The 23,175-nt window shown below is 38.4% G+C and overlaps 1 protein-coding gene across 1 annotated transcript; it reads left to right on the top strand.

Annotated features, from left to right (window-relative positions):
- Positions 1-28: 28 nt before the first annotated feature.
- LOC125374701 (coadhesin-like) lies at positions 29-22,638 on the top strand. Its single transcript, XM_048385965.1, has 7 exons — positions 29-145; positions 5,002-5,181; positions 7,658-7,843; positions 10,289-10,468; positions 14,692-14,886; positions 21,402-21,583; positions 22,546-22,638. The coding sequence occupies exons 1-7, from the start codon at positions 67-69 to the stop codon at positions 22,636-22,638; spliced, it is 1,095 nt and encodes a 364-aa protein (XP_048241922.1). The 5' UTR covers positions 29-66.
- The last annotated feature ends 537 nt before the right edge of the window (positions 22,639-23,175 follow it).

The following is a 23,175-nucleotide window of genomic DNA, read 5'->3' as shown; positions in this document are numbered from 1 at the left end:
GAAGTCCTACGACGTCGGTTACCACACACCTCTTTCCCATGTACTGAGAATAATGTAGAAATGTAAATGCGAACAATGTCGTTTCCGGATAAATCAGCCATTCTTTGGATATTACTCGTTTCGATTGGCTTTTCCAATTCACAAGGTATGTTCACTTTAGTTTACTGAAGATATCAAAGGAAATCACACGCATACAGACGTGTAATATGTATGTTTGATTTGATATGATGGTAATTCTCGAAACATACAAACAGCGGCTGCCAACTCTTACCTACTCGTTAATATTGCTTTGGCTACCAGAAAAAACACACGAACTGTTCAATGCCAAAAAAACCAAACACTCACGACTTTGTGGTTTGGTACATAACAGAGGCAGGGAATGGCGGCGCAGCGGAATTCGATGCCTTGGTGAATAATATACTTAACATACTTAATCTAATACTTGGTGATATAAACAGTGTAATAGATCATGTCATTCTCTGTATCTGGGTAATAAGCATGACACTATATGAGCTGCCGCCCTTGACTTCAATCGCTACATTTGTAGATTATTAAATTCAGGTTTACCTAAGCTTGAATTAACACGTCCAATTTTAATTCTGGAAACCCAATAGTCCAGAAACTCTACGGTCTTTGCTCAGTCTCGGTCAAAGGTATTTACAAAATTAAACATACTGTTTTCATGGGAACATACCAAGGAAGAAAAATTGAAAAACAAATTGTTAAAAAACTCAATATTTACACAATGTCGCCCATGGGCCTGCGAGAATATGTTTCTTTACTTAAAACTCTTGTTTTTGTTTCTCAAATACATAAATGTATTTCTTTTAACTTAATTCAACGATTCTATAGCGTTATTGAAATATTTCGACCATGGGGGAGAAAAAGGTTTTGCCCATGGGCCGGCCCTTTGCTCAAATTTCATGTTTTTGTTTCGCAAATACATACAGATGTTCTTATAAGTATCATGACGCAAAATTAAACTCATTTTAACTTAATTCAACGATTTTACAGCAATATTGAAATATTTCGCCCATGGGCGAGAAAAATTATTGGCCCATGGGCGAGAATATTTTCTTTTGCTCAAAACTCATGGTTTTGTTTCGCAAATACATACAGATGTTCTTACAAGTATCATGACACATAAAGTAACTCATTTTAACTTAATTCAACGTTTTTATAGCGTTATTGAAATATTTCGCCCATGGGCGAGAAAAGGTTTTGCCCATGGGCGAGAATATATTCTTTTGCTCAAAACTCATGGTTTTGTTCCGGAAATACATACAGATGTTCTTACAAGTATCATGACACATAATGTAACTCATTTTAACTTAATTCAACGATTTTATAGCGTTATTGAAATATTTCGCCAATGGGCGAGAAAAGGTTTGGCCCATGGGCGAGAATATTTTCCTTTGCTCAAATCCTGTGTTTTAGTGTCGCAAATACATAAAGGTGTTCTTAGAAGTTTCATGTCACATAATTTAATTTATTTTAACTCAATCGAACTATTTTATAGCGTTATTGAAATATTTCGCCCATGGGCGAGAATATTTCCTTTAGCTCAAAACTCGTGGTTTTGTTTCGCAAATACATAAAGGTGTTCTTAGAAGTTTCATGAAATACAATTTAACTCATTTTAACTTAATTCAACTATTTTATGGCGTTATTAAAATATTTCGCCCATGTTTTCGTCCCTTTAAAGCATCAACTAATTGTGTACAAAGTATATTGTATCATGTGAACATTACCATGGCAGTTAGTAAAGCCAGAAGTTGATCTATCATTAACTAAACTAAAGAAATCTGAAACAAATCAACTTATTTATCAACAATAATGTAATGAATTAAAAACCTCATATTATACTTACAAATCTATATTTACAGATGGATCCAAGGATAGTGAAGCTGTTGCCAGCACCACTGTCATTGGATCCAGGACTATCTCCTCCAGGTTACCCGATAATAGTTCTATTTTCACAGCAGAGGCCAATGCCATTTTAACAGCCTTACAATATATTAGTAAACAGTCAAAATATTAGAAGTTTATCGTGTTTTCCGATTCTCTTTCTTGCCTGCAGGCCATTCATAACTTATCATGTCAACTTCCAATTTTAATCAAAATTATTGAATTATCTAATGAACTTGCTACTGGACATTACGACATCGTCTTTTTTTGGTTACCCAGCCATGTTGGAATCATTGGTAACACAATGGCTGATGCTGCAGCTAAAGCAGCACTCAACAAATCTGTGACACCACTTTTGCTCCCATACACTGATTACAAGCCAGTGATAAGATCCTATATCCGTGATCTGATGCAAAAGAAGTGGGACACTTAAGTAGGTATCAATAAATTACATGAAATAAAACCAAATATTGGTTACACCTACTTGGGATGTCAGTCCAGATTTGAAGAGATCATAATACGACGATGTCGTATTGGCAATAGCAGGTATACACATGAATATTTGTTGAAAGGTGAGGATCCTCCATTTTGTATCCCTTGTGATGAGAGAATCACGGTCAAGCATATCCTGCTTGACTGTATTGATTTTGCCACCACAAGGGATAACTTTTTCAAAGTTTCATTCTTCAAGGATCTTTTTAATCATAAATCTCATTTAATCTTCGGTTTTTCAAAGGAAATTGAATAATAACATAAAGGAAAACTTGAGTGAATATTGTGACACGAAAGCAACTTTTACCATTTTCATACCAAAACTGGCAAAGCATTTAAAAGTTGCTTTCATTTCACAATATTCACTCACGTTTTCCTCAATCGCACTGAAACATAATTTCCATTAGTCAGTTCGACACCGCAATAGTTGAATTAAGTTAGGATGAATTGAATAATGTATCATGCTTATAACACATTTATGTATTTGCGAAACTAAAACTGTTGATCAAAGGAAAATATTTTCTTTTGTTCAAAACTCATGGTTTTGTTTCGCAAATACATAAATGTATTTCTTTCAAGTATCATTAAACAAAATTTAGCTCATTTTAACTTCATTCAACGATTTTATAGCGATATTGAAATATTTCGCCCATTGACGAGAATATTTTCCTTTTCTCAAAACTCATGTTTTTGTTTCGCAAATACATAATTGTATTTCTTTCAAGTATCATGACACAAAATTCAACGATTTTATAGCTATATTGAAATATTTCGCCCATGGGCGAGAAAAAGGTTTGCCCCATGGGCGAGAATACTTTCCTTTTCTCAAAACTCATGGTTTTGTATCGCAAATACATAAATGTCTTTCTTTCAAGTATCATAGCACAAAATTTAACTCATTTTAACTTAATTCAACGATTTTATAGCGTTATTGAAATATTTCGCCCGGCAGGCCCATGGGCCACACTTCGCATGGTGTAAATATTGGTTTTTTGAACATTTGTTTTTCATTTCTTCCTTGTTATGTTCCCATGAAAACAGCATGTTTAATTTTGTAAATACCTTTGAACGATTCTGGGCAAAGACCGTAGAGTATGTGGACTATTTGGTTGCCAGAATCAAAATTGGACGTGTTCTGTCATGAACGCCAACGGATATTATTCCGTCACCTTGGTGAGGTCCTTATGTGGTCCTCGTTAGTTTGAATCCATTAACCACCAATATCGTGCTTTTAAGACGATTACTCTCACGGACGTCAACGGACATTATTCCGAAACCATCAATCGTTGATCCGGTATATTTGGGATTTCAATGATCTCTTGAAATATATATTTAATGTCCAAAACTGGCTCTCCCAGGATATATGCTCATTTGAGATCAATCTGTAACCCCTTGAAAATATTGTTTTCCTGATACAGCCCTTGGGCGATTAGCATAAATTTTAAATGTTCAAATCTAACCTAGGTGAATCCATCTTAGTCGACATTTGATTCAAAAACACATTTTCTCTCGGTTCATTCAATCCGTGCCACGACATTACAGACAAATTCCGAAATCCTATTAGGTTAGTGATTATGTGATTGTGATGAAGGCAAAAAAGATTCCATAGTGACGCCATAGATAGTAACTTTACAACATGACACTGTGACGCTATAAGGAAAGTAAACAACTCTCTCGACTGCCGGCATTTCTCAACAGCTGAAATTCTTGACCAGCTACAGCTACGGCTAAATCAGGCATTAGTCCGGGCTAGTACAAACATCAATCGCCACCCCTGTTACATGAAAATGAAACAAACCCAAGCGAAATGAAAACATCAGTTTGAACCGATATAAAGTAAACGATACAGTGATGACACAACGGTCAAGACCGAAACAGAGAGATGAACTGTCAATGTTCAGTAGGCTACTATGATCATCATACCGTACCACCTGATCATAATAACAAGTAATTTCTGTAAACCGTACATGTATGCCTTTCAGAACTAGCGGTGTAGTTCGGTTTCAATATATCTTGCAAAATGTTATTATTTATCTTACTTGTGTGTGTGTATTACAACATAAACGATGTATGAAAAAAAACAAAAGCCTTATTTCCATTGTCTCGTCTCGATGGAGTAAATGTAAAATGCATAGTGAAATACGACATTGTCGTGGCCGTCTCCTGACCCCCTTCCCCGTGAATTTACAAAAGATTGACGCAAAAGGTCCTATTTTGAGGAGCAACTAGCTGGAAATAACATCGAGCGGCGAAATTGATGAATAAGTCGCAGCGATTATTTATTTGACCCTTGCTGAGAGAAAATGACAATGTTCATGAATTCGATTTTCAGCGATTTACAGGGAATGTCGGTGTTAAAGTGCAATCGCTGGTTGCGCATGGTTTTCGAATGAATTCGAATTATACGCGACCAAGATCAATTTGAAAATGAATTCAATTCAAAGGAAAAGCCCCCAAAATTCTGATCATGGGACACAGATGTTTCTAAAGCGCCATGATTGTGTGTTTCGCCAAAGTAGTAAACGTCTTAAACCTGCATCACATCGAGTTTTCCTCCCACATTTAGTTGTTATGCTGTGACTGCTTGTATATTCACTACAGGTGATAATGGAGGTTTTTTGGAGTGGACGAATTGGACAGACCCTCCTTGTGGGAAAACGTGTGGACAAAGTGTTACCAAACTAGTCTACAGAAACAGGCAGTGTACATCCACGCCGGCTGATTGTTCAGGGTCGTTCCTTGAGACTAAGGAGACAATCTGCAGTATTCCAAGATGTCCAGGTAAGCATTCGTATTTATAACAATCCCAACTTTCTCGTACGACAGCATTGCTCCTCGTGAAGTTCTAAATAATGACAATCTACCATGAGCGAGTCCGTGGGCCGTTTACTGCTGACTAAATGAACTTATGTTGAACAGCACTTTCATGATTTGCACCATTGTAAAACGCCGCAGCGACGTGGGGAACTGTCAGTTATCAGCAAGGCTGCCAGAAACTATAATGAAATGTCTTGGAAAACTGTTATTATTCTTGTACATATTTATTTCATGTCAACCTAAAATCAGTCAAACATAATCAACACATAGGCAGTAACGCAATAACTACACCTGAAAAATGTAGTTGTGTAACTTGTCTGAAAGATATGTTACTTCAAGAAACTACAAGTGTCAATTTCACTGATGTATGAATTCTGTAAATATATATGTTTTCTCGGAAACCTAGACTAAGTCTGTCTTACTAAAACAAAGACATTGCGGTACTACACAAAGAGCTTTGAGTTTTACACAGGATGATGCAGTTGTATAAAGAGATAGTCCTTCGCAATGAAACCTTGACTCTTAAATCCATGCCGTGACCTCAATTATCGCCCCACACATTTCATATAATTATGTTATTTGGTTCAACTAGTCTGTCCACATTCCTCATTGGAATGCCACCGAACTTTGCGGCGAAAACGCTGATGCAGTTTCCAGCCCGGAAATGGCTCGTGAGTGGCACATCGAACACACATAGAGCGGTGCGATTCTCCTGCCTACAAATGACGCGTCTTGGGCGCCAATTCGATCATGACTTGTCCCCCGTGGCAGAGGAATATTATATGATGGAGACCAATTTAATGCATATGCATTTTCCGTTAAGATTGAGTGAGTGAGTTGGATGTAACGCCGCTTTTAACATTATTCCAGTTATATCACGGCGTGTCGGTTTAATGTTGGAGGAAAGCCCGAAGTGATGCAGCTCTCAGACATTTACCACTTCGGTGAAACCAGGCAGTGTCAATTGACGCCGCTTTAATTGTACAGGGCCGTACGTTGAGACGAAGGAGACACCCTGCACTATTCCAACATGTCCAGATAAATAATTGGTATTTATAACAATCTCAACTTTCTTGTACGATAGCACTGCTCCTTGTGAAGTTCTAAAAAGAGCCAATCAACGCATGAGCGAGTTCGCATATCATTGACTTCTAAATTTATGAACTTATGTTGAACAGCACGCACTAGATTTGCTACATTGTAAAATGCCGCAACGACTTTGAGAACTAACAATTAATATTATTCTTGTCCATATTTATTCAACGTCAATCTAAAATCAGTGAAACATAATAAACACATACGTAATAACACAATAACTGCACCTGGAACACAAAGTTATATAATTACTTTTCGGAAAGATATTTTACCTGAAGAAACTACAGTTGTCATTTTCACTGATGTATAAATTCTGAAACAAAACAATTATGTTTTCTTTGTTGAAAACTTCTAACCTGAACAGATTCATTCGGAACTGAACAAAGATATTTGAATTTACACTGGATGATACAATTGTATGAAGAGATATTCTTTTGAAATTAAACCCTTACTCTGAATTCCGTGCTGTGACCTACCTCACTTATCGCCTCACACATCTTTCATAATCATGTTAGTTTGTTCAAATAGTCTGTCCACATTCCTCATTGGAATGCCTTCGAATTTTGCAGCGAAAACATTGTAACCATGTCGGGAATCGAACCCGGGTCTTCTGCGTGACGAGCGAATGCTTTAACCACTAGGCTACCCAACCGCCCCTCATAAGTAACGAAAATGCATGAGTTTAAATAAGTTTTGGAGAACTTTTTCCAAGTATCAGTTAATCTGACATACAGCATATTGCGAAAATATCATATGGTTTGGAGTTAGACTCCAAGTTTTTATTTTTATTTTTATTTTGTGATATTACATAGATCTTGAAATATGCCTCTTTTCACCTAGCAGTAAATGGGTACCCAGTCGGATAAGATGGCAGTGTGACTGTTAACCTTCTAGCGCCTCAAAGGCAACCTAGATTGCATCCTTTCCAGGGGGTTGAGAATGATTATTACCTTTGGATTTGTCTCGAGAGTCTCCAGACTTACTTAAGAAAACAAATGACGCCACACATCGTTTGATGACGTCACTGCAGCGGCATGTATAATTCAAGTTGATGATACACGCAACTCAATGATATTTAGGTCAAAAGTCATGAAACTGTACTTAGATCATTGTAAGGTAACTTCATTTGATTAATGCGTGTGGAAGTCAAGTTCGCTGACTTAGTTGATGCGTGTCATCTTATCCAAATTGCGTGGATCTATGCACTTGATATCATTGGGTTGTCTTGTTTACAGACCTCTGTCATATAGCTGGCATATTGCTGAATTCGGCGTTAAACAACAAACAAAAGTTATGTCATTATGATTTCTTGTAAGTATATAAAATTGCTATATATCTCCTATAGTAAATGGAGGATTCTCCGAGTGGGGGATGTGGGTCAGTGGTACATGTTCAGCCACATGTCAAGGCACGCTGACGCTCACCAGGACCAGAAGCTGTACCAATCCCAGCCCTCTATTTAATGGAGCTCAATGTCAAGGACCACTTCAAGACACTCAACAAAGATCCTGCGGGGACGAGAGGTGCCCAGGTATGTTACGTCCCTCACATCTTACATGCAAGTACCACATTGAAGTTTGGTTCTCAATAACAATTTTTTCTGTTGTAATGAAACTAAAAATAGTTTGTTTCTTCAGATACACTTTTTGGCTGATGTTCTTCTCATGTGATTATGGTAACTTGCTGATTACTTACCGCATTGAGTAAACGCTGACATACCATGAATTCAATTTACAAATCCTGTCACAGGTTTCGTAAATTCTGTACGATCCACAGGTGGCCGCTCGGCAAACTTGACTCGTGAGGGTTCTTGGGCTTCGGCCTTGCCCTACACATGGTGCCTGCTTAGGGATGTTACTTTGTTCGAAATATGTCTCTGCTCAACCAGCAGTGAATGGGTACCCGATGCGAAGAGATTGTAATGAGACTTAAAAACATTTTAAAAGTGAGGTCCTTGTATGATAACCATTAGTACGGTCCGGCTTTCCAGGATATTACTTTCATGAACGTCAACGGATATTATTCCGTAACCTTCAATCGTTGATCTGATGGGAATAGATTGTAATGAGACTTAAACGCATTTAAAAAAAGTGAGGTCCTTGTATGTTACTCGTCAGTACGGTCTCATTAAACACCGAAATCCGGCTTTCCAGGATATTACTGTCATGAACGCCAACGGTTATTATTCCGTTACCTTCAATCGTTGATCCGATGGGATGAAATTGTAATTAAACTTGAAAGCATTTAAGCACCTCACAAGGTGAGGTCCTTATGTGGTCCTCGTTAGTTCGAATCCATTTACCACCGATATTGTGCTTTCAGACGTCAACATTATTCCGAAACCATCAATCGTTGATCCGGTATATTTGGGATTTCAATGATCTCTTGAAATATATATTTAATGTCCAAAACTGGCTCTCCCAGGATATATGCTCATTTGAGATCAATCTGTAACTCCTTGAAAATATTGTTTTCCTGATACAGCCCTTGGGCGATTAGGATAATTGTTCAATGTTCAAATCTAACATAGGTGAATCCATCTTATAAATTAGTCGACTTTTCTTTTAAAGAACACATTTTCTCTCGGTTCACTCAATCCGTGAAACGACATTACAGACAAATTCCGAAATCATATTAGGTTAGCGATTATGTGATTGTGATCAAGGCAAAATAGGTTCCATAGTGACTCCATAGATAGTAACTCTCTCGACTGCCAGCATTTCTCAACAGCTTAAATTCTTGACCATGTTGCCATTTTAACAAGAGAAAGGCGTTTCCTTATAATTTGCGTTATGAATTATAAATATAAATACACATTTAAATATAATATATATGCATTGATTAGGTGGTGAATGGTCATATATGTATTGTATAGCTACATGTATAGAAAAGATACTGGCCGCAAAAGTTTGAGCCGAATAAATATACTGCATTGTGGGATTCAAACTGCGACTTTGTATTAAACGGGTAAGAACAATAGATCCGCTATTAGTCCGAGCTAGTGCAAACATCAATCGCCACCCTCAGTCCCAAACCCCAACCCCAACAAAAACGTGCATGCACGTCGCTATAATCATGAACGCAACCCAATTTCACTTCACCTCACACAACTGATATACAGACATAAACATTCTTATTCACAATAGTTTATCTGTTACATGGAAATGAAACAAACCCAAGCGAAATGAAAACATCAGTTTGAACCGATATAAAGTAAACGATACGGTGATGACACCGCGGCCAAGACCGAAACAGAGAGATGAACTGTCAATGTTCAGTAGGCTACTGTGATCGTCATACCGTACCACCTGATCATAATAACAAGTAATTTCTGTAAACCGTACATGTATGCCTTTCAGAACAAGCGGTGTATTTCGGTTTCAATATATCTTGCAAAATGTCATTATTTATCTTACTTGTGTGTGTGTATTACAACATAAACGATGTAAGAAAACCCCCAAAAGCCTTATTTCCAATGTAAATGCATAGGGAAATGCAACGTTGTCGTGGCCATCTCCTGACCTCCTTCCCCATAAATTTACAAAAGATTGACGCAAAAGGAAAAGGTCCCATTTTGACGAGCAACTAGCCGTAAATAGCAACGAGCGGCGAAATTGATGAAGAACCCAGCGATGATCTTTTGACCCTCGCTGAGAGGAAATGACAATGTTCACGAATTCAGCGATTTACGGGAAATGTCGGTGTGAAAGTGATCATGAGAATCGATGGTGAAATCGCTGGTTGCCCATGGTTTTCGAATTTATTCGAATTATTCGCGACAAAGATCAATTTGAAAATGAATACAATTCAAAGAAAAGCCCCAAAAATTCTGATCGTGGGACACGGGTGTTTCTAAGGCGCCATGATTGTGTGTTTCGCCAAAGTGGTAAACGTCTTAGACCTGCATCACATCGTGTTTTCCTCCCACATCTAGTTGTTATGCTGTGAATTTTGACTGCTTGTATATTCACTACAGGTGATAGTGGAGGTTTTTCGGAGTGGACGAATTGGACAGACCCTCCTTGTGGGAAAACGTGTGGACAAGGTGTTACCAAACTAGTCTACAGAAACAGGCAGTGTACATCCACGCCGGCTGATTGTTCAGGGTCGTTCCTTGAGACTAAGGAGACAATCTGCAGTATTCCAAGATGTCCAGGTAAGCATTCGTATTTATAACGATCCCAACTTTCTCGTACGACAGCATTGCTCCTCGTGAAGTTCTAAATAATGACAATCTACCATGAGCGAGTTCGTGGGCCGTTTACTGCTGACTTAATGAACTTATGTTGAACAGCACTTTCATGATTTGCACCATTGTAAAACGCCGCAAAGTCGTGGGGAACTGTCAGTTGTCAGCAAGGCTGCCAGAAACTATAATGAAATGTTTTGGGAAATGGTTATTATTCTTTTACATATTTATTTCATGTCAACCTAAAATCAGTCAAACATAGTCAACACATAGGCAGTAACAGAATAACTACACCTGAAAAATGTAGTTATATTACTTGTCTGAAAGATATGTTTCTTCAAGAAACTACAAGTGTCAATTTCACTGATGTATGAATTCTGTAAATATATATGTTTTCTCGGAAACGTAGATTAATTTCTAAGCCCCATTCACACGGACACTTTTACTTACGTTAGTATATATACTTACATAAGTAAATTTACTTATGGTGGCATGTGAACGCATATGCTTTCGTGAGTAAATATATTCCAGGAGTAGAGAGACATGAGTTAAAGTATATTTGCTACACCTGATGAGGTCTAGTAAAAGTATATTCAATCATAAATATAAATGCTCCTCGAGTATTTCTGGTCATGTGAACAGAATCTCTATTTGATTACGTAAGCATATTAAATCCTTGTGATCTAGCTCCAATGGTTCCCTCATATACATTTCCTGTGCAGGAAAATACAGCTGTAGTTCCTTGCAAAGAACATAAAATGTTTCGCGAGTCATGCGAAAGTTATCGATCCACAGTTTATCATCAAATGATCGCTTGTCGACATTGTTCCACCAGTGTTGAGAACGTTCTCTCTTCCACAGTTCTTTGCTGGCATAATCCTAAGACTAATCCCATAGTAAGAAAGTATGGAAAGTCTCTCTTTCGCCTCTGGTTGACTATCTTCGACAGCGACATGGCCTCAAATGATAAAAGTCCACAATATATTTATGAAATGATGTTTACTTCTGCCTTGCATAAACTTCATGTGAACGCAATGTAAATATACTTTTGCTTACATGAGTAAATTTTGTCCATGTGAATGGGGCTTTAGTCTATCTAACCTAAACAAAGTCATTGCGTTACTACACAAAGACTTTGAGTTTTACACAGGATGATGCAGTTGTATAAAGAGATAGTCCTTCGCAATGAAACCTTGACTCTGAAATCCATGCTGTGACCTCAATTATCGCCCCACATATCTGATGTAATTATGTTATTTGGTTTCACTAATCTGTCCACATTCCTCATTGGAATGCCACCGAACTTTGCGGCGAAAACACTGATGCAGTTTTCAGCCCGGAAATGGCTTGTGACTGGCACATATAGCGCACACAGAGCGGTGCGATTCTCCTGCCTACAAATGGCGCGCCTTGGGAGAATATTATTTGATGGAGTCCCATTTAATGCATATGCATTTTTAGTTGAGAGTGAGTGAGTTGGATTTAACGCCACTTTTAAAATTATTCGAGTTACATGTATATCACGGCGTGTAAGCTTAATGTGTGATGAAAGCCCAAAGTGATGCAGGTCTCAGACGTTTGCCTGCGAGCACGGGTATGGTGCTGACAAACCTAGAAACATAATCGGGCCAAACCGGGATTCGAACCCACAATCATAGGTTTCTGGCGTGCCTAGGGGACGCAACTCTGCACAGCGAATCGCGGCGTCTTAGACGACTGTGCCACCCGTGCCCCCATTAGTAAGGAAGAGTATGACAGACGTTTAGGAGAATTTGTTCCAAATACCAGTTAATCTGATATACAGCTATCGCGAAATACCTTATAGTTTTGATGAAGTTTCAAAGTTGTTTTTTTTATTTCGTGATATGATATATAATTTTAAATATGCATGTTTACACCCAGCAGTATATTGGTACCAAGTCGGATAAATCACTCTTGTTACGGTTACCGAATACACACACACACACACACACACACACACACACACACACACACACACACACACACACACACACACACACATATATATATATATATATATATAAATATATATATAAATACGATATTCGTGTAGCCTCGTTGAATGACACTATTTAAGTTTTGGACTGGGAATGAAAATGATGCATCTCAAGAAAATGTTTTATATGAAGTGAAATGTTCCAAATCCAGTGTAATAACGTTATTCAACAGATCAGATTATCCAAGTTATCCAAGCAAAAGACGAATCACCAGCTGTGTTTAATATAATCAACAACAAAAATTCCTGTGACACCAATATTTTAGTGGAGTTTTCAAAACAAGTAAAGTTTGGTTTTGAGTATTGTAGTACATGTACGGAATCAAGTCACAAAAACGCAACTGCTGCAGAAAAGCATGCATTCCATGCAAAAGTTGCCTTTTATGCAAGCCCCATGCATTTCACTTCTTAAGAATGGGTAAAAGACATGTGCGTTAACGGGATTCCATATGCATTGTTTTGCTGTTGTCTTGCTGACAACAACCACTCAGAAAAACAACAAAATGACGCAATTATTCAATATTACGAAATGCCACGCCTGTCCGAAAACGAGCGTCTGCGAGCCACTGGTATGCTTGAAGCAGGATCGAGTCAACGTGATGTTGCAAGACAATTTAACGTCCACAGAAACACCATTTTGTATTTATGGCAACGTTGGCAACAGAAAAATGCAGTCAGAGACCATCCTCGGAGTGACAGGCAACGCGTAACCAATAATCGACAAGACAACTGGATTCGAACAACACACCTACGGAATCGATCCCAGACAGCAACAGTGACTGCAAGAAGCATCCCTGGCTTTCAACGAATATCTTCACCAACCGTACGTCGCCGCCTCAGATGTGCAGGGATTGTCGCCAGAAGACCCGCCAAACGTCCCATTTGACAGGAAACCATCGTCAAGCACGTCTACAGTGGTGCAGACAGCGTCTACGCTGGACGGTCATGCAGTGGGGACAAGTTCCATTCACTGTCGAGTCTCGTTTTCACCTCAGCCACAGCTATGGACAGATTCGAGTGTACCGACGTCGAGATGAACGTTACGTCAATGATTGTGTCATGGAAGAAGATCGGTTCGGGGGCGGCAGCGTTATGGTATTGGGTTGGATTACAGCAAACAGAGGACCCGTTTGATAGTGGTAGAGGGAAATCTCAATGGACAACGCTACCGCGACGAGATCATCGACCCTGCTGTTCTACCGTTTTTACGTCGTCATGGCCAAGGCATTACCTTTCAACATGACAACGCCCGACCTTCTATTGCTCGACATGTTCGGGATTATCTTCAACAAAACAACGTGAATGTCATCCCCTTGCCGGCTCGCTCCCCTGATCTCTCACCAATCGAGCACATGTGAGATGAGATGGATATGCGTCTTCCACGTCAACCACATGTTCCACAGACACTCCAGGAACTTTGAAACATGCTCCAGCAGATATGGACAGATATCCCACAGGACTTTGTGCGACGCCTGGTCCATTCCCTGAGACGAAGATGTGTTGCTTGCATCGCGGCCAGAGGTGGACACACACGCTATTGATTTGTGAATTGACATTTTGGCATGTTCATGTTATTTTATGAAATCACGCATTTTCTGAAGTCAGTATGGCAAATTAAACCACTTAAACACTTACAGGAGTATTTTATCTGTTGCAAACCGAAATTGTTTCAGATTTGGTAAAAAACATAACTTTGCATTAAATCTTATTCAATGTCACAGGAAGTTTTGTTGTTCAGTATATATATTTCCTCATCCAGACATTAGCCCGTCCTATAATTTAGGGTGTGATTCCAATATAATTCAGATTGACAGAAAGAGACTTGGGTTCCACACAGTGTACACATGTTGAGAATCGAACCGGAGTGTTCAGCGTGACGAACGAACATTTCTACGTAGAACTTCCTATCTCCTACGTTTGACTTCCTATCTCCTACGTAGGAGACGTAGGAGATACTAAGTCCTACGTAGGAGTTAGTTATTCTAGTCCATACTAAGTCCTACGTAGGATATACTAAGTCCTACGTAGGAGATAGTAAGTCCTACGTAGGTGGTAGTAAGTCCCCCCCCCCCACACACACACACCGAGTCAATCCGAACCGAGATAATGCAGAATTTTGGGAGCAGAATTTTTTCACACCATTTAAAATGCTTAATTTATCCTCTTTCAACAGTTAACGGCGGCATCAGTAAGTGGACAAGTTGGAATACATACTCTTCTTGTTCTAAATCGTGTGGCACAAACGCACAAAGACGCAGAACAAGAACAAGAACCTGCACCAATCCTGTTCCAGCATTTGGAGGATTGTTCTGTGATTCCCCACTATTTGAAACAAAAACACAAACCTGTGTTCTCGCGCCCTGTCCAGGTAAGTAGGAATACATTTATTCATGTTTAAGTCGTTCCAGGAATTGTATGGTGGACACGTTACTTGTCAACATGATGCGCAATGGATTCCCATGCTTTGAGTTTTCACACTTCCTTACTCAACGGCGCATATTTAATGTCTTTGTCTTTGTTGGTTGTTTAACGCTGCACTCAGCAATATTCCAGCTATATGACGGCGGTCTGTAAATACCGAGTCTGGACATGACAATCCAGTGATTGACATCATGAGCATCGATCCACGCAATTGGGATCAATGACATGTATCAACCAAGTCAGCAAGCCTGACCACCCGATCCCGTTAGTCGCCTCTTATGGCAAGCGTATGTGTTGCTGAAGACCTTTTCTACCCCGGATCGTCACGGGTCGTCTATTTAATGAAATTGTGAACACGGAGACATGTGCACGCGATCAGGACATGCTTAATCCTATTTACGAACACCTGGTGATCAATCATACAATTTTATTTTCGCCCAATGGAATCATTTCGGCAGATATTCCAGACTGATTATTCTCCGGAGTTAACATTGGCTTGCAGAGAGGGACATTTCCATTAAATAATTATTACCTTCGTAATTTGTCTCGAGAGTCTCCAGATCCAAACCCCTTTCCTTAGGAAAACAAATGACGCCACACATCGTTTGATGACGTCCCTGCAGCGGCATGTATAATTCAAGTTGATGATACACGCAACTCAATATTATTCAGGTCAGAGGTCATGAAATTATACTTTGATCATTCTTAGGTAACTTCATTTGATTAATGAGTGTGGTAGTCAAGTTCGCTGACTTAGTTGATGCGTGTCATCTTATCCAAATTGCTCGGATCTATGCACATGGTATCAATGGGTTGTCTTTTTTCAGACCTCCGTTATAAAACTGGCATAATGCTGAATTCGGCGTTAAACAACAAACAAAAGTTACGTTAGGCATTGAGTAAACACTGATATACCATGAATTCAATTTACAAATCCTGTGACAGGTTTCGTCAATTCCGTACGATCCACAGGTGGCCGCTCTTGAGGGTTCTTGCCTTGCCCTACATATGGTGCCTGCTTATAGGGCTGTTACTTTGTTCGAAATATGTCTCTGCTTAACCAGCAGTGAATGGGTACCCGATGCGAAGAGATTGTAATGAGACTGAAAAAAACATTTTAAAAGTGAAGTCCTTGTATGATACTCATTAGTACGGTCCGGCTTTCCAGGATATTACTGTCATGAACGCCAACGGATAATATTCCGTTACCTTCAATCGTTGATCCGATGGGAAGAGATTGTAATGAGACTTAAACGCATTTTAAAAGTGAGGTCCTTGTATGTTACTCGTCAGTACGGTCACATTAAACACCGATATCCGGCTTTCCAGGATATTATGGCATGAACGCCAACGGATATTATTCCGTTACCTTTAATCGTTGATCCGATGGGATGAAATTGTAATGAAACTTAAAAGCAGTTAAGCACCTCACAAGGTGAGGTCCTTATGTGGTCCTCGTGCCTAGTTCGAATCCATTAACCACCGATATCGTGCTTTCAAGACACTTACTCTCATGGACGTCAACGGACATTATTCCGAAACCACCAATCGTTGATCCGGTATATTTGGATTTCAGTGATATCTTGAAATATATATTTGATGTCCAAAACTGGCTCTCCCAGGATATATGCTCATTTGAGATCAATTTGTAACTCCTTGAAAATATTGTTTTCCTGATACAGGCCTTGGGCGATTAGCAAAATAGTTCAATGTTCAAATCTAACATAGGTGAGTCCATATTAGTCGACTTTTGATTTAAAAAACACATTTTCTCTCGGTTCATTCAATCCGTGCCACGACATTACGAACAAATTCCGAAATCCTGTTAGGTTAGCGATGATATGATTGTGATGAAGGCAAAAAAGGTTCCATAGTGACGCCATAGTAGCGTGGTAGATATATTTAGCAAGTTGTGTAATAGTGTATTTACATTTAGAAGACATAAGATTTACAATTTTTTCATATGATGGATTAGCGTGAAAATATGTATCAATAAAATGTAAACGTAATGTTGAATATGAAGTACAAATAAGAAGGAAATGATATTCATTTTCAATGTAGTTGATGTCCAATTTTTGACATTGTTGGCAAAATCTTTTGTTTTCTTCTATATTGGTATGATGTCCAGTTTCGATAATAAGTTTATGGCAGCTGCATCGGAATCTTGTTAGGGTTTCTTTATAGATCTTCTTGTTTACTTTCTGAAGGTACATTTCTATGGTTAATACCGATTTGAAAGTCACCATATACAAACATATAAGTACCTTTCACGCTGGAAACATTGAAAGAAACTTCCGGCAATCATCAATACGATATAGAATTATATCACAAAGGTAACTATTGCTTGACGATGGTCCTGAATGTCTTTTAAAGTCATCCCAAAAGTTGAATATTGACGCTTGATTTTTTAAGTTATTTGTTCTTTTTCGGTTTCCAAATACACGTTCTTTACCAATCGTATCCTAAAATTAGATAATTTTCAAATTAAATGAATAGACAAGATCATATTTAGTGCTCTTTCTAACTGTTTATGAATTTTACACTCTTAACAACATTACTCAAACAGGTTCTATACTGTACGATTCCATTGGAAATACATATTTTTAGTAACGTAACTGAGACATTCGATTTCTTTGGAAATACATAGTTTGCAATTATTTTTCACTCAGAAATAGACTGACTTTTATTTTTTGCATTTGCTTGGTATATAATTGAATATAATACCCAGCCTTGTTTCACATTTATACGGGTATACATTTCAGATACAGTATTTGAATCTATTACTTCCCTTTGGGTCATCGTCCCCAAATTGTGAGATCGTTGCTCAATTTGTGTATGCAGGCTTTCGTGATGTAACAAGGATATTGCTGACTCAAAGAATATTAAATAAATTGCTGGTGATTCCACGGCATTACATTGCGGAACACGCAGGTTTGAGTACACATATTTCTATAAACCGAAAACGTTTGTTGGTCACGCCCACTAGAAGACTACGAATACTGTTTTATGATTGGCCGACAGGGTGGACGTTGGTTGTTGATTCATTGGACACTTTTCTATGTTGAAGTTCATAACCATACACAGAAGCACAAGTGAGCATCCGATAGCAATAACCAATCAATATGCGGTGATTAGTCTGTAATAGCCAGGAATAGCTAAGAATATTCAGGACATTATATATATAGGCAGAAGACATATAAACAGACAATAAAACAGAAGACAGTTATACAGACAGAAGACAATTGAACAGACAATCAGACATAAAACAATTAAACAGACACACATACAGAACACAATTAAACAGACACACATTATAAGCCACTCAATCCCACGCATTTTATACAACATGCACACACTACAGTACCCGTGCGTCTTTACTGGTCGGCCCAGTTCGTCATCTTTATATTTATTTCAAGCGACTTAATATCCATTCAGATATTTGTGTGTTGTCTATTTATACCGCCATGACGGAATAAATTATTGAACATGTCATGGAACACGGCACACCCAGAAACTTTTCACAATAGTTTGATGGGACAAATTTGATCTGTGAAGGTTATTGCCAAGTCGCTGCATGGCAGAATGCCTTAAACAACATCCGGGTCCAGGCTTAATAGCTTCACGCTCGAACGGTCATGACAGCTAGAATTGAATAAACTTGACTTTCAATGCTGTCTACGTAAAGAAAGGTGGTGGTGTGACAGTATTTCATTTATACCAAGGCGAGACGGATTGATGTGTGAGAGAAGCCCAACGTCATGCAGGTCAAAATCAGACATTTACCATTCATCATTTGGTCGACATGCATGGTCACAAGTCTTGACAGCGAATTGCGAACTGGACCACCCATGCATCCCCTGATAATGAAATTGCCATTTTAAACAAGAACAGCATCTTCACCTAAACTATCAGTGGAATTAACTTCATGAACATTAAAATAATGTGTCTTTTTCATAAGAACATATCTTATATACCAGCACCAGGAACAGGCACGACTGGATAATTGACATAGGAGGCTGCGTTTCCCTGTGGAGAGTTGCGTCACGTTGTGGGGCCAGGATGCGATGATCGTGGCTTCGAATTCCAGATTCGCCACGATTTTACCTCTCACAACCCGTGCTGGTTAGCCATGGCTTCGCCAAAGTTGTAAATGTCTAAGTCCTGGCAACACTTCACTTTTCACAACAGTAACCCGACACGCCATTGCATAACCCCAATACACTCACGACATCACAGCTCTTCAATGTATATAAAGTGATCTTTCACGTAAACTTTATATTGCGTACCAAAGGAAACACTGTTTACAATAACCACACACTGCAACCAGTATGAAAGTGTGAACCCATACCAACAAACAAACGTTGTCTGCCCCAAGCTGAAAAGCTCTGCCAACAATGACTTTTTATGCTTATCCTCCTGCCTATAGTATAACGTGACATGGTTGAATAGTTTTCGTTGGCATGTAGCACACATTTGGAGTACAGAGTACCGTCAACTTAGGATATAAGAATGCTCACAATGATGTTGTGATTTTCTGTGTACAGTCCTGAATAGCCAGAGCGTTTCTAACAGTCAACTCGAATAATCCTAACCTAACATGAGAGTAAACGAAGAACGACTTGGAATTCAGCTCTAGGAGGATAAGATGTGTATTTCCTGTACCATATAAACACACTGTATCTTATCGAAGATGCGAGACACACTACGACGAGTCTTATTCACTTTGGCTGTCTTGACAGTGATTCAGATCTCCTCTTCTCAAAGAAATGTGAATATGTTACGGACAATGAGTAAAATGACTGTGATTTTCACCAAGGCAATTTACAAAACGCAAAAATACAAATATCTTGCCATTTCCTGTATTATGATAACGAATTTAAAACTTTTTTATGTTTTATTTCATCACCCGGTGATAAAATTATAGGATTAAAAGAGTAAATGTATGTTTCATTTTTGTGGCTTCTAATACTACAATAGTTAATCGATTGTGATGTACAGACGTTTTGAATTCTTAATAACGTTTGGTCAATCTGATTAAAAAATGGTTGTTAAATGACTGAAATATCAATGACACAATGATGAATATGACCCTCGCTGAAAAGAAGTCACACGCTTCACGAATTCGTTTTTCAGCGATTTACGGCGAATGTCGTCGTAAAAGTGAGAATCAATGGAGATATTGGTGGTTATGCAATCGTATTTCGAAAGAATCTGCGGCGCAAAGTTATATTCGCAAAGTTATATTACTTTTCGGAAAGATATTTTACCTGAAGAAACTACAAGTGTCAATTTCACTGATGTATAAATTCTAAAACAAAACAGTTATGTTTTCTTTGTGGGAAACTTCTCACTTAAACAGATTCATTGCATTACTGAACAAAGATATTTGAATTTACACTGGATGATGCAATTGTAGGAAGAGATATTCCTTTGAAATTAAACCTTGACTCTGAATGCCGTGCTGTGACCTCACTTATCGCCTCACACATCTTTCATAATCATGTTAGTTTGTTCAAATAGTCTGTCCACATTCCTCATTGGAATGCCTTCGAATTTTGCAGTGAAAACATTAATGCAGTTTTCCGCCCGGTTTTCAGCAAATTGAGCGTTGCGATTCTCCTGGCTACAAATAACGCGTCACACATTGTACTCATGTCGGGAAACGAACCCGGGTCTTCTGTTTGAACGCTTTAACCACTAGGCTACCCGACCTCCCCTTACAAGTAACGAAAATGCATGAGTTTGACATAAGTTTTGGAGAATTTGTTCCAAATACCAGTTAATCTGATATCTGACATACAGCATATTTAAAATGTTTTAAAGATTTGTATATATATTTTGTCATATTACATAGATGTTGAAATATGCCTCTTTTCACCTAGCAGTAAATGGGTACCCAGTCGGCTAAGATGGAAGTGTGACTGTTAACCTTTTAGCGCCTCAAAGGCAGCCTAGATTGCATAGATTTCTAGGAATCGAACCTTCTGATCCTTGAATTATCCTCGAGGGTTTTTGTTTGCTTATTGTTCAACGCCGCACTCAGCAATATTCCAGCTATATGACGGCGGTCTTTAAATAATCGAGTCTGGGCCAGACAATCCGGCGATTGACGCCATGTGTATCGATCCACGCATTTCCGGATCCCGTAAGTGGCCTTTTACGGCAAGCATGGGTTGCTGAAGACCTATTCTAACCCGGATCTTCACGTGTCTCGAGGGAGAGATGATCACGAAATGGTGTGAACATCAGTCAACACCTTGAGTAAATATTTTTAAGGTAAATGTTAAACATGAAATCAAGATATTATTAAGTACGTTTTTAACTATTTAAAAAAATATTGTATATTGATATTTTGTATGCACTAGCTTATGAACAAATGTATCTTTGTTTGCTATCGTAAATCGAAGATGCAGTTTGAGTTCCATGTTGATATATTTCCACACACCACTCATTCCTTTTAAGATGGCATAATCAATGGAACCTATGGAGAGTGGGGCCCATGGGCTTCGGATCAATGTTTACTAACCTGTGGAGTCAAGGTTCAGACAGTAGAAAGGAGAAATAGATCCTGTGATAGCCCGGCACAACAAAATGGGGGATTGCCTTGTCAAGGGCCGTCTACCGAGGCACGACAAATTGATTGCGTGGGTGTTGTACCTTGCCCAGGTAGGTTTTACTTGTCTTTTAATGGCAGTGTTACATTAATATATATATTAAACAGGATTTACATGAACTAGAAACAGATATGTCTGTTTTTTTGTAGAAAATTGTGAAACCGGTTGAGTAAATTATACAGCTCAACTTTGGACTATTTTATTATATATATATATATACCTACATGTTATATGAGCTGTTAAGTGCCCAGTGATATATTTTCAAGATGACGTAGTTGATGGTGGTTATGGAGAATGGAGCCAGTGGGCTGGAGCGACGTGCACAAATACTTGTGGAGTCGGAGTTACCGTAAATATTTGGAGAAACAGGTCATGTGACAGTCCTTCACCACAAAATGGTGGTCTTCCATGCAGTGGTACCAACTCTGAAACAACATCCATGGAGTGTCCCATACCCCCGTGTCCAGGTAATGTAGCTGATAAATATTCTACTCAGTACTAACGTACTTCGTTAGGGTTTACCAATCAGTTGGTGTATTTTGACTTCCGTTGATTATGCAAATAAAAAATACAAAAATAACCTTGATTGCAACAAAACTATTATATCACACGTTCTGAAGAATATTTGAGCATTAGTTTTCTTTGTGATATTATAATTTTACTGCTGATAATTTTTTTATAATTTTTTATTTTTTCAATCATTTTACATTTATTTGATAAAATGTGACATTCCAGTACATAGTTGATTAATCATCTAAATAGATGATGGCAAGTTGACCAAAATTTATAGAATAGGCCAATGTCACACTCAGTAATCGCTGAACATTTAGTAAGGTTGTAGTAGTTTCTTATTTCGTTCTGAAAGACTTGAAAAGACGGGAGTCTCTTATTTAACTTACTTTTAAATGTAAGGTATACTGCTGATAATGTTCAGAATGTAATACCTATTTGCGATAAATGAGCTTTTGAAACCTGTGACTTTCCCTTTTAAGATGATGTCGTTGATGGCGGTTACAGCCAATGGGGCCAGTGGATTGCTGATCCATGCCCTGAAACTTGTGGAGTGCAGATTAGAAGGCTGCTAAACAGATATAGGCCTTGTGATAGCCCTGTGCCATTTAATGGTGGAAAGCGCTGTGAAGGTTCCTATTATCAACAAAAGTTTGAAGTATGTGAAGGCATTCCTCCATGTCCAGGTAAAACAATAATATTTTGCTCACTAACACCTATTACAAATATAGGTATTATTATCTCGATTTTTAAATCAACTAGGATTGAGTTCAAAATTTAAAGTGTTATAGATCATTGCATTGGAACGTATTTCTGTCAAATCATATATTCTTGATACATGCAGTCATGATCGGTGTCGAATATGTTGAAAGCACGCATGTGTTCTGTTTTATATATGGTATCCACCGCACACGCATTTTACAAAGCATTTTCTTAGAAGGGGAGATAAAAACGTTTTTACATAACTTGACACACACTATTCTTTAATATCATAACGTAAAATCGTGTTCTTTTTAAACGTTTATATTTATGTGTACTCTCCAAAAAGGCAGGCGTATTCGAAAATAATAGACGAGTACTGAAAGACAAAGAGGCGTCGAGTGATTGTAATG

This window comes from Haliotis rufescens, unplaced genomic scaffold (genome assembly GCF_023055435.1).
Source record: "Haliotis rufescens isolate VD_foot unplaced genomic scaffold, xgHalRufe1.0.p SCAF_6, whole genome shotgun sequence".
Classification (NCBI taxonomy): domain Eukaryota; kingdom Metazoa; phylum Mollusca; class Gastropoda; order Lepetellida; family Haliotidae; genus Haliotis; species Haliotis rufescens.
Note: the sequence above shows the minus strand (reverse complement) of the source record. Positions and strands in the feature narration are given on the sequence as shown.

What these genes read in the sequence shown, in the direction of transcription:
- LOC125374701 (XM_048385965.1), top strand. Translation starts at nt 67, where the DNA reads ATGCGAACAATGTCGTTTCCGGATAAATCAGCCATTCTTTGGATATTA. An exon ending in CAGTATTCCAAGATGTCCAG is followed by an intron (nt 5,182 to 7,657) that starts GTAAGCATTCGT and finishes TATCTCCTATAG; the next exon opens with TAAATGGAGGATTCTCCGAG. An exon ending in CAGTATTCCAAGATGTCCAG is followed by an intron (nt 10,469 to 14,691) that starts GTAAGCATTCGT and finishes CTCTTTCAACAG; the next exon opens with TTAACGGCGGCATCAGTAAG.